Here is a 17,840-nt window from a genome sequence, read left to right on the forward strand (position 1 = left end):
ATCGTTTGGTCCATAAAATGTCATAAAATGTTGAAAAATGATGGAAACCAGAAAATATTCACATTTAAGAAGCTGAAACAATCAGAAAAGTTTCAAACCGATGAATCGATTATCAAGATAGATTAATTTAGCAATCGAGTAATTGTGTATCTAACAGTCTTTTGTTTTGTTCCCTCTTTCTGCCTCCACCACAGGAGAATATCCTCTCAATCATCTGAAACGATGCCTTAAGCAACTCAGCAGTTTAGTTTGTCACCATGACAACCGTCTCCCAGTGCAGCCTCGTTCCCACAGACTCATACAGTGCAACGGTAGAAAATGCATACGTTTTTGGCCATCACAACACAGTCATGCATTGGCATTTTTTCCTTCCCTTCTAACACCAACACACATGCACACATACTAAATGACGCACACTCGGCTGTTTCTTTGCTGAAGCATTAAAGTTAAGAATCCCGGAGGAAACAAGTGCTACTTTTGGTATCATGACGACAAAACCTTTTTTTGTGCCAAAAGTGTCTCGGATGCACCAAAAGATAAAGGCACAAAACTGCAGTGAAGAGTGATGGACAAGCTGGAGCAGTGTGTTTGCTTTGAATGGTTTTCTTTCGTTTCTTTCTTCTTCTTTTTTTTTTTTTAAAGCAGTACATGGATTCATTTTTGTCTTGATTTTTTTATTTTAAGCTGAAAAATGTTGGAGCGAAATGGATGTTCTTCCTCTAAAACCTGGACTGTGTGTCACAGTGGACTGTACCGCGTATGAACCAGTGCACAACCGGAAAGACCGTATAGCTGGGTTTGGATGGTTTGTTGGACATCAGAATCGCAAGATGGCGCATTTGCACTTTGTAGATTATCAGTATCCATCAAAATACATACTGCTTCTTTCTCTTTTTTTTTTTTTTTTTAAATCATGTCCAAAAAGCATCCCAGGTAAAACAGATGAATGATTATGTGATTTATGGTGTGTGTATAACTGTGTCAAGTGTTCACTTCTTAACAGAAACTAAAAGAATCAGCTGTATAATTTCGATGGCCGCCTCGTGACAACATGCTGCTTATGTACGGAAAACGTAACCCGGGAGGTACATTTCATGACAGTGCAATGCCGTTCAACACCTTCACGTCCTCTTTTCATAGGTAACTACGTCATCAGACACTTAGCCCATATAATATCTACATGCTGTCCTCTCTAGAACTCAGAGCTTCAACCTTTACCAAGACACCAACACTCGTTGCCAAATAAGGGCTGACCTGTCAGGACCTCTGACCCTTGAAGTGTTTACAGCATCCAAGCTTTATCTAATCCACACTGGCCGATGTCACCAAATACCAAATTCTATTTACCAGTAGTTGTAGCACATTATTTGTCACTGAAGTTTCATCTGTCCCCGTCCCTGCCTGTGGTTTGTGTCATGATACCCTTGCAATACCAGTGCTGGCTGGCAGATGGCGACAACGCTGTTCTTCACCCTCATTCAGACTGAAGTGTTGTGTGTTCCGGGGCTCAGTTCACTTTCAGTCTAATTTGCTGGTGCAGTTTCCGTGAATGCGAAAATGTTTTCATCATGTGTTATTGGTCATTTTCCTGTGATGACTTTGTCTATGTTTTTATTTGAAAAATGAAGGTGAATTGAACCCGCTTGACCTGCTGTAAGACAGGTGTCACCCACAGAATGTGCTCAGTGTTGGTTTCAGTGAGATTTAACAGTGAATTGTTTCATGTCAGTGTTGGACGTCGATGCGATGTAAACTCAGCCAAATTTATCGAGGTATCCGAAAAACAATTGGACTGCATTTCACATTACACCGTGCGTGAATTATCCGTGAACGAATGGACATTTTCTCAACCAACCAAATCGAATGAGCTACAGCCATTACCAAGGAATTTATGTCATTTATATGCAACTTTTCAAAAAGTCACATTGCAGTGAATATATGTTATTGTGTGTGTGTGTCATCACATCCCTGTCCGCTGCTGGAGGAGCGTCCCTCCAACTCCACCCAATCTGTCACTCTGGTGATGTACAAGTTTACAACTGTTTCTATGATATAGAGTGAGTTTGTGGTGTTGTACAGTGTATTTCTTAGTAATTGTTATCGTTAATAGTGCTGATTGTACCACAGACGGGACAACGGCGATGGAAGTGTTTAAAGAACAGCCCGCCTCTTTGGACTTTATGTTTACATTTTATCCCTCCAATCATGTTTGTCCTTTTGAGCCCAAGTGTATTTATAACTACTCTTTACAAACATGTGATTGGAGGATATTTGTTCACGTTGTACAACGTACACAACGCGGTGTCGTACGCACTGTGATTTGATCTCAGATTAGCAGACCAAATTGCTGCCTGTTGTGATCCTTGATCATGTGTTCATCTTCTAATCCTCACATTTCAATGTTTAGTGAAAGAAAATTACAACAACAACTAAAAAAAAAAATCAGTATCACGTATAAGGAGCCTGGTTATTTCCTCATTACCTACAACCTCTGATTCTGAAACATTGGACCTGACGTCTTCTTTTACAAATTGCCTCTGGGCTGTTTGGCCTTGAGACTCAAGAGTGTGTGTGTGTGTGTGTGTTTTGTAACGCTTATTGAGTTTTTTTTTTTTTTTGTAATATGTCGTCTTGAGAGAATCGCTTCTGTGCGGCCATTCGATTTTTACTTCTCTGTACATACACAACTGTCTGACTAATGCTCTAAAAGCATGGCAACCTCTTTCAAAAACATGTTTTAACATGGTAACAGGGATTATGGTGGTAAAACAGACTGGGGAGGGGGGTTCCATCTATAACCAGGTGTGTCATGGTTTAATTTAGCTTTACCCCGGTCTGTTTAACTTAGTAAATTAAGCCATAACAAGGATATGAAAATGTCAGTCTGATTTCAAACACATCTGAATTGTAAAGTGTGCAGATGTAGCTGATAGTAACGTGCTTATTTTGCCACTTTTTTTTGTTTTTTTTTTCATTTCAATGTCCTCTTTTACAATGTGTATATATATATATTGATAATGTAAGGAAAATACTACATATATTTTTCTTGTCTGATTAATTTTGACTGTTCATATTTTGTGAATGAAGTACATGCCTCTACACCAGTAAAGTGAAATTAACAATAAATGTTTTTTTAAACCGCCAGCCTAATATTGCTGCCCCAAGTTTTAATTATGAATGGTACTGATAAAATACAATAGATTTTAGTTTTTTATAGTTTCTTTTGTTAATGGTTTATTGCTTTGTGGCTGCTGTGTTTTGCGTCACGTGCATTTGAAACAAAGTGGACTGGCTGCCATCCAGATGTGGTGAGTTGCAAACATCTTGAGGTTATTGCAGTGGTAACAATGTGTTGAATAACACCCAATTTTCTTATATTTTGTTATTAAGGTGTGCAATGCTGCTTTGCAGAGGAAGGGGAAAAAAACAGTTCAAGAAATGTGAGAGGAAGGACTCAACAGAGGAGTTTAACAGGAAGTATGAAGGTATTCTGCTGAAGACGGTTTGTGTATTAATTTTGGCACTCAGCATTTCACTCTCTGAACACAAAGGAATGATGGAATGTAGATGCAATTCCCCATGTCATTAGCAGTGGAATCACGAAATGTCTTAACAGAAGATCGAGCTGCATAAAAGTCAAATTGAAAGGACCCTACAACTGGGCCTTGGGGTGCTCCACAGGTGATTGGGACATTAAGATGAGGAATGAGGTTAGTCCTGGATTTCAACCTGGTATTTTACATGGTTCAAAATAATGTTATATATGGTCAGCCTTTTTTTTTAAAGCCTCACCATGCTTCAAAGAATCACAGTATCACAATATTTTCAGTTGCTTGTCAAAACCTCACCCGTACAAATCTTGACCTAAATAGCAACCAAATCCCCCAAAATCCAGTAGTCTACAGATGTCTTGTCAAATTTAATTATCCTGCATTCCACACTGACATTTAATTTTTCAAAATTGCGATAATATATAAACACATATAGAACACACAGCCGGTCATCGTTAGCATCTGCATACTGTAAATTCCTGGGACGCTGGTAGTGATGGCTCTGCTCTGCTTAGGAGACACTAAAAAAAATTACTTTCAGTTCAATCGCACATGTGAAGCGGACTAATTGCGCTATGTCAACAGTATTTGGGACGAGTCAATGACCTTGGTGGACTTGGGATAAACCTTCACCTTTGTTATGTATATCTGACAGCCAGGCCCTTGACTCCTGCTTTTGCAACGCTTCTTGTCTGCTCTGCCCGTTGTGTCAAATTTTGAAGAATACTGATGTTTCACATCTGCTCTGCAGATGAACGCACCTCATTGGCCGAGGTATTTTTTTTATCATTATTATTATTATTATGCCAAATACCAAGTTCAGTAAGTCAGTGCTGCATTGGATAAAACAATGATTTCACAGTAAGGGTGATAGTGTGGTAATTGTTTTGTAATAGGGAAGGATCAGTAGTCCTCTTGGAGACCAAAACCTGGTCCTTATGAGGCAGAACCTCATTTCTGAGGAGCTTAAGTTTCAGAGTAAGATTTGAATCGTGGTTAGGTTAAGGTTAGGGATCAACTAGTCATAGTTAAGGTTGGGGATAATGTTGTATTGTCCAAATGAGTGGAAGTGAATGTCGTGTCCGAAGAAGAATAGTTGTGCAAACCTGTGTGTGTGTGTGAGATGGGATGGTGTCCGTGCACGGTGAAGATATCAACTCTCAAGTCAATGACCTCAGTGTCAGCCTTTCAAGGAGAGTAAATAGAGACTTGTTGAAAGCCAAACAAGTTGTACCTACAACCAGGGCCAAAGCAGCCACAGTTTCAAGGAAGACCTTTGATGGTTTATTCATTAAAGGCAACATCCAGAATTAAAAGGCGATTGCAGATAACATCAGGATGGACAGACACAACCAATAGTGTCCCCTGAGCAGGAAGTAAGTGTTGAAATGTCACTGGATGATACACTAAATGTAGATATAAAGAGATATGGAACTGTCACATGGGCATCTTTTCAGTAAATCAATATTGTGAATAGTTGTTGATTTTCTGAATATAACTCTTCTCTCAGTTCCATAGACGCAGGCCCGTCAGAGCCAAGGAGTGGCTCGACGCGAGCAGTTGCACAGACTTGATTCAGAAGTGATTCAGTCAACACATGAGGTCAGAGAGACGCACGAGACGTACCCTGTTGAACTGTGTAACACCGGTGAACGCATGAAAAACCATGAGTGTATGACCACTTCATTCTTTTAGGGTGCAATATCGGGCAGGGTTTGTGTTAGTTGGTAATATGACTGAATGTGTACGATATAGACACCTCGATTAATCACGTGCTAAATCTGTCTGCACATGTACCTGCAGGGATAAAGAAATAGGATCTCAGAGCTTCAGAGAAACAAAGGAAGTTTTTAAATTCCCGAGGCCAAGATTATCCTGAATCGACAGGCATAAAATAAACTGGTAAGACCAACCTTGCTACTTACCTACCTATCTATCCATCTGTCATCAAACTTCTGAATTACTATGGGGTCTTTTTTTTTGGGGGGGGGGGGTATAATTCACTTCTGAAACTTTTTGTGGGATTTGCCAGATCTGGCTCTGACTTTGTTAAAATGTTCAAAGTCTGATCTTTAGTCGAACCATGACAATAATTCCGTTTTATTTAGTTAGTCTGACTAAAATCAAGCTGGACTTAGTCGGACTAATATACAGTATGTGGATAATGTAATTCATAGTCCGATTAATCCTGCATGTATATGCTTAGTCAGACTGGAGTCCCTCCCCGGTCTTTGACCCAAGCATAGAAGTAGATGACATATAAATGGCAGTGTTGGTGTCTTTCTTTGGCCAACACAGCAACCACGAGAGCCATGTTCAATCTAAATTGAGTAACCGTCCATCTCACCGTTTGCTTGTTTTTGTTTTTCTGTGACGTAAAGGTCAACAGGAAACCGATTCACTAGCTTGTAGAGCGATACAGCGCCACCTACAGAGGCAGAGGCAGGAATGTATACTCGGACTCAGCAAGTTGTCCGATTGCCTGTCTTAGTCGGACTACAGCCTTAGCTTGATTAAACTGTGCATGTAAACGTACTGATACAGTATGAGTCATGTGGAGCGGATAAACAGTTTTACAAAGCATGTTTGTTTATATCTTAAACTACACCTTTAAACCCTTACCCCAACCAGTCATAACTCTTCATGCCTGAACCTTTTACAAGTAATCTGGTGCCTTTCACAGCAGGAAGTGTACAGTGTACGACCGCATGTGATTCTCTGATGTTTCAGAGTAGTGGAAAAAATGTTCACATGGAGCCAAGGGTGCGAAAAGGTTTGCAGCAAATGCCTCACATGACGATACAGCGGCACACGTTGCTATGGAAACAGGGGAGCATGTGATGTGAGTGCTGGCTTTGTCCAAGAGCTCCAGTCAATGTCCTCTTCTAGACCACAACACACACACACACATACCTAATAGCAGTTAAACTGCATGTTTAACACTATTGTTGTTTTCCTTGTATAACGCAGTTTGTGTATCAATGAAATCTCATTATTCCTGAACATTAGTTAGATTGGAGGCTGCCTTGTCCATAATGTTTTATGATGCTTTTATTTGTTGTTGACGTGGTAACAGTATGTTGTTATATAGGTCTTACTTGTTAAAGAGACTCTAATCTGACTGTTATATCGTGAAAGAAAGGATTAAAGCAAGGTCATGTGTTTAAATATGCAACTGACAATAGCGAGCAGATAATCATACATGTTTTAGGCTCAACAAACCAAAATCAAATATGCAGTTTAAGTTTTTTATTTATACTTAAGTTTTTGGTAATACTTTACAATAATTATATTGTAAATGTAATACAAAGAATATTATTGTTGTTTACCAGCTTGGTAATGTAACCATGGTACAAGTGAGTTAATAAGGACATAACATAACAGTAACGCCATTATTATTTTGATTATTTTTTGTATTTTATACCATATTTTTTTATTTTTTTAATCATATCATATCACCAAATAATGTTTACTTCTTCAATGAGACAATACTAGAGTATTTCCAAAGCTTGGTCATGAGGCAATAAGACAACCATCAGTTATTACCGACATTGCTATTGATTTACTGCTATTGCTATTGCTATAGAGTTACTTCCTTATCAAAAGTCATTTCTATCGTGAGCGAATGTGTTCAGTCAGTGTTTCCTAATGTAAATCTCACCTTGAATGCAGGAAAGTAAACTCTGTCCAGAGGCTCGTTTTTGCGTCAAATCCTCAGACTGTGGTGATTTGCAGACGGAGTAAAGGGGGGAAAGGGAGGCGGGTCCGAGTGATTGTTTTTTTCGGGGGGGGGGGGGGATATTTGTTCATGGAGAGCTGGAGGACGCTCTCTTTGGACCTGCGGAGAGGAGAGGAGCGCCACACACACTTTACGCACCGCGCGTCTTTGGATGTGAGCGAGGCTGCAGGCTGAGAGGCTGGATAACAGTAACCGGACAAAGTTTCTCCCTTGGTTGTAGTAATCCGACGACGGCATCATCCACCATGAATAATGAATCCAACCGAACCATTGACCCGAGCTGCAGGGAGAAACCACCTCTTGCCATCGACATCATCCTCAGTGAGTATCAGGAGGAAAACTCTTCAGCTGTGGTTCAATGTGATTTCTGTCTCAGCCGTAGAACAACTGTAGTAACTATCTGAAGAGCAACGAGAAACTGCTCCTGTTTGACAGACACCCGGGACACCAGTGTGAGGATTACCCCACTGGTGTTGGGATGATGGTTTCCCCCAGTAATTGAATTAATTATCCGCATTGTTTTTGTTAACTCAAGACAAACTTATTACATTGAACTATTCTCACTGGGATCATCCTATATTTAACGCAGTGAATGTTTTTTTAGTTTTTTTTTTAAAGGATTTCAAACAAACAAAATCAAATTATACATACTCATAATCCTAGTACAGATTAGATTAAAAGCCAAATTAAAAACTTATCTGTTCAAGTCTGGTTTTCAAATAAATACCTTGTTAATCCATTAATCCACTTGATTTGGGTGCCGCTAAAGTTGGATTATTTAATTTCATTTTCACTTCTCTCACACACTCAGATGTTCATAAGGATGTGGAGAGAAAATCCAGACTTAAAACTATACAGTTTGTCTATGTTTTAAAGCTTAATGTCAGTGTTTATCTTTTAAAGCACAGTATTTTTGGGAAAAGACACTAATTGGAAATGATTTCAGATGATCAGTCTTATTTCGTGCCCCTTATTTAGAGCAGATTCCCATAGTGTGGCCCCACGGTCCCCTAATGGACCTTGAATAAATAGATATGTTTTCAATTTTGAGTTTTGTAATTAAATTGCTGTTAAATATGTACGATAGATTTAGAAATGATGTGTTAATCTGACCTTATATAGCAGGTAAAATGGTGAGATTATTCAAACTAAATTATGATTGAAACAAACCTAAATATCATACAGCAAAGTTATTAAATTAAGTAACGCACACAGAGCACCTTAAAAGCATTATTAATTAATGTTCATATAATTATGTCTGGATCATGTTTGTCTAGTGTATATTGTATAATTTCAGATGTAGTTGGAACTGTTGGAGACACATGACACTAAGTGACATCATCATCATCATCATCATCATCACATTGGATTCCGTCTATTATCAGCTGTTTGTTTCTGTTTACACGTCACCTCAACCTGACATTATGTGGACTTTGTATTATGGGCTGACAGGTTAAAACCTGCTTAATGTCAGGTTCAATTGATTTTTTTTTTCATTTAAGAACAATTCCTCTCCCTCATGTTGCTGTGCACATGTGAAAGCCACTTTTGTTTGTCACGTAGTGCATAGTACGGTGGCCCCCGAGGGTCAACTTAAATCACACTATTTACGATAATTATTGCAATACACTGCAACTAACGATTATTTTCACGATTAATCGAGTAATCGCCAAAAGAAAATGTTGATCAGTGTTTGTCAATGATGATGTTCTCCAATGTCTTGTTTTTGTCCACAAACCAAAATTATTAACTTTTAATGATTTCTTTGTCATACGGAGCAAATAAACAAAGAAAATATCCACATTTAAGAAGGCTGAAAAAAGCTTCAAACCGATTAATCGATTATCTAAATAGTTGACGGTTAACTTTGTAATCGATTATTAATCGAGTTATTGTTTCAGCTCTACGATACACAATTTCATGAAACGCATCATAACACAATGGCCTGTTGTATTTTATATGAAGTGACAGAACGCGGTTCTTGCATGTGTTCATGTGCTGTCTTGGTTGTGAAGTTGGTGAAGTGTGCTGTTGACCACAACCACTGAGAATGGTTTTTGCCCCGGGTCCATCTGATTACACTCATCCACTCACTGGTTCGTTTTTTCCGCCTATCAAACCGAGGATGTTTGTGTTTCACTGTACTGACTTTACCGTGGCGCCATAATGACTTTGGATTCCAGCAAATAAATGACTCAGATTGTCGTAGAAACCTGAGCACAACTTACTGAAGCCATTGACTCAACCTTTCCTGTTTCATTTCGAGAAAAACTCCTGCTTTGTCGTCACCTTTCCTCCTTTGTCTCAAGAAATCTGTTTGCGAAATTCAATGGGAGACACATGTCTCCTGGTGCTCCAAAAAACCAAGTTATTTCTGAAAGTGATTTTTCTGCCAGCTGCTTTCTATGCATGGCCCCCACTCGCATCATAACTGACTTCCTTCATCATAATTTGACTTTTATGAAGAAATAATGAACCTCTGGGGGCGGGAAATCAGCCTGTTTATGGTTCTGAATGAAGAACAAGTACATAATCTGTAGCAACTGTGCTGCTTTTGATTCCCTATCGCACACCACACTGTTTACACTTGGACTGCACATTCCTTCAAAATGAATTCAAAATCACGGGGGTCAACTTTGTGCAAACCCGTTTATAATATAATTATATGGCATACTTCAAAGACACTTAGTTTTAGGCTATTTATGCAACCTGCCAAAAAGTTTTAACAACCCAATCACAATCACAACGTCCTCATTTTCCTTCATTTCTTATTAAATATTTCTCTAGGTGGTTTAAAATGTCATAGAATGCTTTTGCTCGACTGTTTCCAGTGCAACAACAAGTTGCAAAAGCGTCAGGACAACACCGGCTTATATATTAACAAGCTGTCAATGAGTTTGAGCCGGGTTCATGCTATAGTTCAAGTGTAAGAGTCGGTCACACTAAAAACTTGACACTTTAACAGTGCTATGTTAAAACAACATCCAATATTATTTTTTGTTTTTTTTACATTTGGCAGTGGCCAAAGTTTGCTTTAACTTTTCCTCTTCGTTGTCTCCAGAGTTGGACATCTTTGGCATCATCCTGTACTCCATCCTCACCTTCATGGCTGCTGTGTCCATGCTGGTCTTCATAGAAGAATGCATCTACATCTACAGGAAAGTGCCGTCCAACAAGAAGAGTGTGATCATCTGGGTGAACGGGGCAGCCCCGGTAAGACTGATGAGTATGAGTATGAGTATTTGGCCACATCTGTTAAGTGTGGAATTCATGTGCTTCAGTCAGGCTTTGGGCTAGGACCCTTATCTCCAGTGAAGGAGAATTTTCATGCTTCAGCATTCCAAGATATTTTGGACAATGTGATGCTTCCAACAGTTTGAGGAAGGCCCTTCTCTAGTGCAACGTGACTGTGCCCCAGAGCACGGACTATCAAGACATGGTTTGACAAGTTTGCTGAGGAAGAACCTGACTTCAACCCCATTGAGCAACTCTGGGATGAACTGGAACATCAGTGCCTCACTTCTTAAATGCTCTTCAGAATGAATGAAGCACACATTCCCATAGAAACAACTTCAAAATCTGAAGGAAAGTCTTCCCAGAAGAAGTGTGGAAGCTGTTTTCGCTGCAAAAGGTGGAACTAACTCCATATAAAAGTCCTGTATATGTATTTGAGTGTGTCATTTTAGTCCCTGTTGGTGTAACGGTCAAGCGTCTGAATACTTTTGTCCATATTAGTAAGATGCAGTCCACAGTTGGCCACAAGTACTGTACATGTTGGCAGTTTCACCATTCATGTATTCATTGTCTACCTCCACGTGAGGTTCACAGGGAAACATAGAGAGAGACAGATCCACCCAGTCTCACCATCTGATGTGACTAATTCTGACACAGTGAAAAAATAACATAAATAAGTCATATGTTCCCATGGCGTTGATGGACTTCTCTCTTCTCTTCAGGTGATCGCCGCCATGTCGTGTATGGGAATGTGGATCCCCAGAGCCACCATGTTTACCGATATGTTCTCCGCCTGGTTGGTCCTTTTCTCTTTGCTTCCCTCCATTCTCACGTTCGCTCTCTCACGGTGCTTTGTGTTATTTCACTGGCGCAGCCCCAAAGTGAGAGATCACACTTGGGGAAATTTGACCCTCATTACCTGCCAAGAGCTTTATGAACAACATTCGAGTTTCGTAATATATTCTTTGGAACCCAGCTGTGGTTCGTCCTTCTTGACGAGTTTTTCACCTACCTTCTGTTCCTCACGTCCTAATTTGTTTTTTTCCTGCCTTGCCTTCTCTTATCTGGTCATAGCTACTTTGCCATTGTGGTTTTCAAGTTCCTGATCCTGATGCTGGAGGAGGTGGGGGGCGATCAGGCTTTCCTGAAGCGCGCCGGGAGACACAAACTGAAGATCAGCACAGGGCCGTGCTGCTGCTGCTGCCTCTGCCTGCCATATGTCGCCATCACACGGTAAACTTACAGATTCTTTTTCCTGCCTTAAAAGCTGAAATAAAGACAAAATGTACCCAATAACACATAAGTAGCAGATCAGAAGAAATTAAGTGATGGCAGAGGAAACACCTCCTAACATGGTGGTCTTAAACCATGAAACCATCTTTGCTGCCTTTTCGCAGGCTTTGAGGCAAGAGTTTATCGTCAATACTGTACATATTAAAGCGATATAAGGTGAATCTCTGTACAGAAACTGAATATAGTTTATAAAATGATGTTTTTATTAGTGTTGTTGTCACTTGGAAATTACGAACCATGTGTTTGTGACCTCAGATTGAGCTGTTTCTGTATGTTAAAGGTGCATTATGTAATAAATCTAAAGCAACTGGCCATAAAATCCTCCTAATATGTCACAGAGGCTCAGGAATAATGTTCATTTAACAAACTGAACTCACCAACAACAACAGTACAGACAAAATATTTGCATTAAAAAAATATATATTTTTGCAGACCGCAAATCATGTTTATGGTTCGAAATCATGTTTTGGCATGTGGCGCCACCTGCCGCCATCTACCAATCATTGCAGTCAGTAGAGTCTCAGCTGCCGAACAAACCACGGGTTGCCAGTTACGTCTGAGCTACAATGGCGGAGAAAACGAAACCTAAACGATCTTGGTATTTTGAATTTGAGTAACCGTTTTTTGGCCACATTCTTACATATGGCGCCTTTAAGAGTGCGTCCTCTTTCACTGAGTCCACCATGTTGCACTGATGACTTTTTGTATTGTTATTCTACCTGAACAAGACTATTGTCTCTCATATATAATGTACAATATACTTTTAAATCCTATCCTATATCCTTTGATATAAAAAAGATATTGTGTAGGATAAACCTGTATTTTCTGTTTTGATTTCAAACCAGACACTTGATTTGAAAGAAGAAACTGCAATGACTAAATTCTTACCAAATAAATCAATTGAAAGGATCCTAAAACTATAAATGAATGAGGGCATTTTAGCAATCACACTCAGCTCTTCTCTTTCACGTGAAATTTCACATAAAAAGCAAATAAGTTAAAGTAAAAGTAGAAGTTTAACTCCATTGCCAGACTAGAAGTGATATAATGATTAAAACCAATAATAAAAATACATTAAAACATGATAAATATGAACAAATCATAAGTGTCAACATGGACGGTTGTGCTTTTGCATCAGTCTCATTAACTGCGCAGTGTCTTGTCGAACACATTCGCACACGTTCTGACAATGTGCTGCTTGTCAGAAATATTGGCTAATCCCTGCGTTACGGAGAACATCTTGTGCTGCTAACTGAACACAGGTTGTCTGCAGCTTTCACCACAGAGTCACTCTGATGTAATATTTGGCCTGTTTGACGGTTGTGTAAACCCACGGCGTACATTATTAGACATTATTGGATTCAGATAAGATGCACATCGTGTTCTGTTAATGCAAGCTGAAGGCAAACCCCCCCCCCCCCCCCGCTCACTGCTCATGTGATATATTTACAGTAGAAAATGAAAGTCCTCTTGTGTAAAACTGCCTGTGGCACACAATGTTGATGCAAAACACCACAGCAGAAACAGCACGTTGAACCTCAGAGGGGCAATCAGTATTGTTTAATGCTGGTTACGTTTTTTGCCCAAGTCTATTCTCTTTCAAAACATCCTGCTCTGATCATCGAGGAAAGGCTCGGGCCAACGGTTTCATTCCATAATCAAGTTGAAATAGCCTGTAAAAGAGATTTCGCGGCTACCATGAATCATCAGTTTCCTCTGTTCAATACTCCAGGCGCTCGCTCTTCCTGCTCAAACTTGGCTCCTACCAGTTTGCTCTCCTGAAGACTGTCTTCACCATCCTTTCCATTGTCCTCTGGACCAACGGCACCTTTGACCTGGCTGACGTGAGTTGTTTGCAGTGGAAATTCTGGGTGGCATCTCTTCACACTATTGTATTTCAGCATTAGTAAATAGTATTTATTGTCCCAGCTTTTTGTTGTTGACCGAGGAGTTGTTAAATAAAGTTTGCCGCCCTGCCACAATTACAGTCTGGATTTTGCTTTAAGGCAACCATATTATGTTCAAAAGCCCATTTATGTTTCATATTTACACTCACCAGCCACTTTATTAGGCAAACCCGGTCACCTGCCTGTTAATGCAATTATCTTATCAGCCAATAACACAGCAGCAACTTGGTGCATTTAGGCATATGGATATGGATCAGAATGGGGAAGAAAGTGACTTTGAACAAACAAAATTCAGACTGTAGAATGTAGGGTTTGCAGCAGTAGACCACACCTTTACACTTCACTGGTGACACATAATACTAAAGGAGTGACTGGTGAGTCTATATAATGACAGAAATACAGAGATGTAGAGATTCTAGATGAATTTGAACTTATCTGTACACTCTTAAAAATAAAAGTGCTAAGTAGAGTCATATAAGGTTCTTCGGCTTGTCCTCATAGGAGAATCCTTTTTGGCTCCAGGTAGAACCTTCCACCTGGAACCCTTTTAAAACCCTTTATTCAGGAAAGGGGGTTTTAAAGGGTTCTCTGCATCAAAATCGTTCTTACTGGAGCCATTAGTGTTACCAAGAACCCTTGAAAAACCCTTTCCTGAAGAAAGGGTTTTTCAGAAGCAAATGGTTCCAGATAGAACCTCAGTCCTTGTAGAAGGACCCTTTTGGAACCCTTATTTCTAAGAGTGCATGTCTCTGTCCTCCAGTTGGAAACAGGAGCTGCCATATGGATCAACCCGTTTGTCGGCGTGTTGACCATCATCGCCCTGTGGCCTGTCGCGATCATGTTCATGCACCTGAGAGTTGCCCTACGGACACTTAAGATCGTTCCCAAGTACGCCATGTACCAGGTGAGACCCTTTCCAGAAGAAGCACACACATGGTTTTATATGGTAAATCAGCTCAGCTGCTGTACGGTGCAAGGTTATTGTTGTTGAATGTAAATGTAAATGTTGCCAACGACGAGGAGACGGAATGTTGAGTTTTAATCTTGCAAGACGTACTTTCCCCTCACATGACTGTTGTACCGATAAAGAGGACAAGTCATATGTCAGCAATACTAAAATTAAAGTTATTGTGAACTTATTACTCATGTTTTACTAGAAGTTTTTACAAAAGGTTAGGGCATGATAGTTCAACAGTTCACACAAGAGTGGAAAAAACTAGTTTTTGTAAATGAATTTCATACATAATCCTTTTGGATTCATATGAAGTGTATTTATATTTTGTAGTTTTATTTTAATTCATAATAAAACGTTTTAATTTAGACATTGTTTACAATGTTGGACATAAGGCCGTGCAAGTTAAACATGACATTCATTATGTTATAAGTAGCTGTGTCTCATAAGGGTTATTCATTATTATTATATATGTTATGTTCATGTGTGTCTTATGTGATTTTTAACTGGAACACTAACAGCATCCATCCTCAGCACTTTGATGCACATGTTGCACTTCTGTCTACTTTCTTATAGACTGTTATATTAGATTCAGGGATGGTTGTTCATTTGTCCTAATATATTTTATAATGGCATTTGGGTTAGGGTTACCTTTGACCTTTTTTGACTCTTGCACCTGGCAAATACTCCGTACTACAAAAAAACGAATAAACTAACTAAACTAAAAGTGAGCATTTACAATAAATATCTAATGAAAAATCCAAAACTATTATAACCTTGGTTACAGTGCACTATATAAGGATGGCTGTAAGTAAACAGCCCTCTCTAATAACATGTCAGGTTATAGGGCTTTCATGAGGCTTTATAGATTTTCCAGCATTGTGTTGGTTAGTGTTAACAACAGTGTGTGTGTTTGTGTGTGTGTGTGTGTGTGTAGCTGGTGCTGGTGCTGAGCCAGCTGCAAACAGCTATCATCAACATCTTGGCTTTTAATGGAGTCATCGCTTGCACGCCGCCGTTCTCCGCAGCAGCCAGAGGATACAGTGAGTCAACGATGATTCAGTTCGAGTACCGACATGACATACAGTCTCCTCATTGACCTTCTCACCACTTTAACTTTCTTTTTTTTTTTTTGATGCAGTGTTGAGTCAGCAGCTGTTGATCCTGGAAATGTTCATCATCACACTGGTGACTCGGCTGCTGTACCGACGACAGTACGACCCTTTACCTGAAGAAGAAGAACGCGACGACAACGAAAACACCAAGATGGTTGCGGTGCCTGGGTCGGCATGATAACTGTGTGTCTGTGTGTTTGTATGTGTGTGTATGTGGGTATGTGTGTGCATGTCATTTTTATTTTTCTGCATTTATTTGATCAAGAGATATATAATAAATATGAATGAAACCAATAAACTAATCGTGTGGGCGTACAGTGTGGATCATGGATCGAAATTAATTAGTGTTTTTAACAAAACAAAAAAAAAGGGGTCACATGTTTTGCAAGAAGCAGGTGGAGTATGTTCATTCTTCATTCTGCAGGTACGTATAGTTCTACACTCTTAGAAATAAGGGTTCCAAAAGGGTCCTTCTACAAGGGCTGAGGTTCTACCTGGAACCATTTGCTTCTGAAAAACCTGTCCTTTCTTCAGGAAAGGGTTTTTCAAGGGTTCTTGGTAACACTAATGGTTCCAGTAAGAACCATTTTGATCCAGAGAACCCTTTAAACCCCTTTTTCCTGAATAATGGGTTTTAACCCTTTAAGGTGCTACTCAACCATTTGGTCGACCACATTTTAAGTCACTATAGCTCATTGTAAAATGCATCAAGCTGAACTCACTAACACTAAATTAATGTGACTTGTTCTGAATGTTGTACTTTATGAATTATGCAAACCAGGTTTATTATGAACAGACATCTCAACCGTTTGGTAGAGGCCTGTATCTAAAATACTGTAGGGTCTAATTCAAAATGATATATATATATATATATATACATATATATATATGTATATATATATATATATGTATAAATATATATATGTATATGTGTGTATATATATATAATAAAATAAAATTATACAATTATAAAATTATAGAAAATGCAAAGAAATAATTTCTCCTTTGCTTTTTCTTGGTGCGTACCTTAAAGGGTTAAAAGGGTTATTAGTTGAACCCTCTAAAAGTGTTCCAGTTGGAACCTTTTTAAGGTTCTACCTGGAGCCAAAAAGGGTTCTCCTATGAGGACAAGCCGAATAACCTATATGGTTCTACTTGGCACTTTTTTCTAAGAGTGTATTTTCTAACAAGTTGTCCTGAAAAAGACGTTATTGGCATTATAATCAGCACAGACACTTGATTTACAACAAACTGTAGAGAAAAACGGGAACACTTTTGTAGCCATGCAGTCATTTCACTCCCAGCAGGGTCTGTTTTCTCTGGATAAAACAATTCTGTATTCACAAGAGGAACATTTGGGGCTATATATTCTCTGAGCAAGCACATTATCCAATAATATTGGGTCTGATAATCAGTAAAGGGATGACTTAATGGGCGTAAATACTAATATTCTCTTTGCGTGGGATGTTTACCTTTTCTTCCGTTTGCCTCAAAAGAAGAACGTAATATAGTTTAATTTCAAATGTTGTCATGTGCTACTGTTGTATTATAGGTTTATAACATGTTAAACACAAATGCACGCTCGTTATCAAGCGCTGAAAAAGCCATTTATTTGATGCAGGTGTGTTCGAGCAAAGAAGAGGTCAGGGGGTCGTGACCCCAGGGCCAGGATTTAGAAAACACGATTTAGAGGACATGGGAGGGATAGGGGTGAGCTGGTCTGGCAGAAAGATACGTAGGTCTAAACACACTCTAGGAAAGCTCACGAGAAAGAATAATGGTGGAACGCTTGACGCAGAGGATGAAGACCACACAGTTTGACACAGGTGGAACACATTAGAGCAGATGTAATCAGGATTTATTTAGTTAAAAAGAAAAGAAAGAAAAATGTGCAGGGTCATTACATTAGTCAAATCTTCATAGGAATATTAATGAGCTGTTACTAATTGATAATCATGGGTCATTTGTAAAATGCAACCTGCTCATTTATAAACTGATGAAAAATGACTTTCACATGTTGACATTCTTAATCTGCTCGGTTGATTCATT

General features: G+C 39.2%; 1 protein-coding gene across 1 annotated transcript; it reads left to right on the plus strand.

The window, feature by feature from the left end:
* Positions 1–7,496: 7,496 nt before the first annotated feature.
* Positions 7,497–16,076, plus strand: slc51a (solute carrier family 51 member A). The gene is made up of 8 exons (XM_083901897.1): positions 7,497–7,611; positions 10,352–10,503; positions 11,247–11,320; positions 11,599–11,757; positions 13,550–13,661; positions 14,485–14,628; positions 15,614–15,719; positions 15,818–16,076. Exons 1-8 carry the CDS (start codon positions 7,536–7,538, stop codon positions 15,967–15,969), a joined length of 975 nt encoding a protein of 324 aa, XP_083758023.1. The 5' UTR covers positions 7,497–7,535; the 3' UTR covers positions 15,970–16,076.
* Positions 16,077–17,840: the final 1,764 nt, after the last annotated feature.

The sequence above is a fragment of the Microchirus variegatus genome, assembly GCF_963457635.1.
Source record: "Microchirus variegatus genome assembly, chromosome: 15".
Taxonomy (NCBI): domain Eukaryota; kingdom Metazoa; phylum Chordata; class Actinopteri; order Pleuronectiformes; family Soleidae; genus Microchirus; species Microchirus variegatus.

Excerpts from the sequence above, each read along its gene's own strand:
- slc51a (XM_083901897.1), top strand. The coding sequence starts at position 7,536 with ATGAATAATGAATCCAACCGAACCATTGACCCGAGCTGCAGGGAGAAA. Across the intron at positions 7,612-10,351 it reads TGCCATCGACATCATCCTCA|AGTTGGACATCTTTGGCATC; the intron begins GTGAGTATCAGG and ends CGTTGTCTCCAG. Across the intron at positions 13,662-14,484 it reads GCACCTTTGACCTGGCTGAC|TTGGAAACAGGAGCTGCCAT; the intron begins GTGAGTTGTTTG and ends TCTGTCCTCCAG.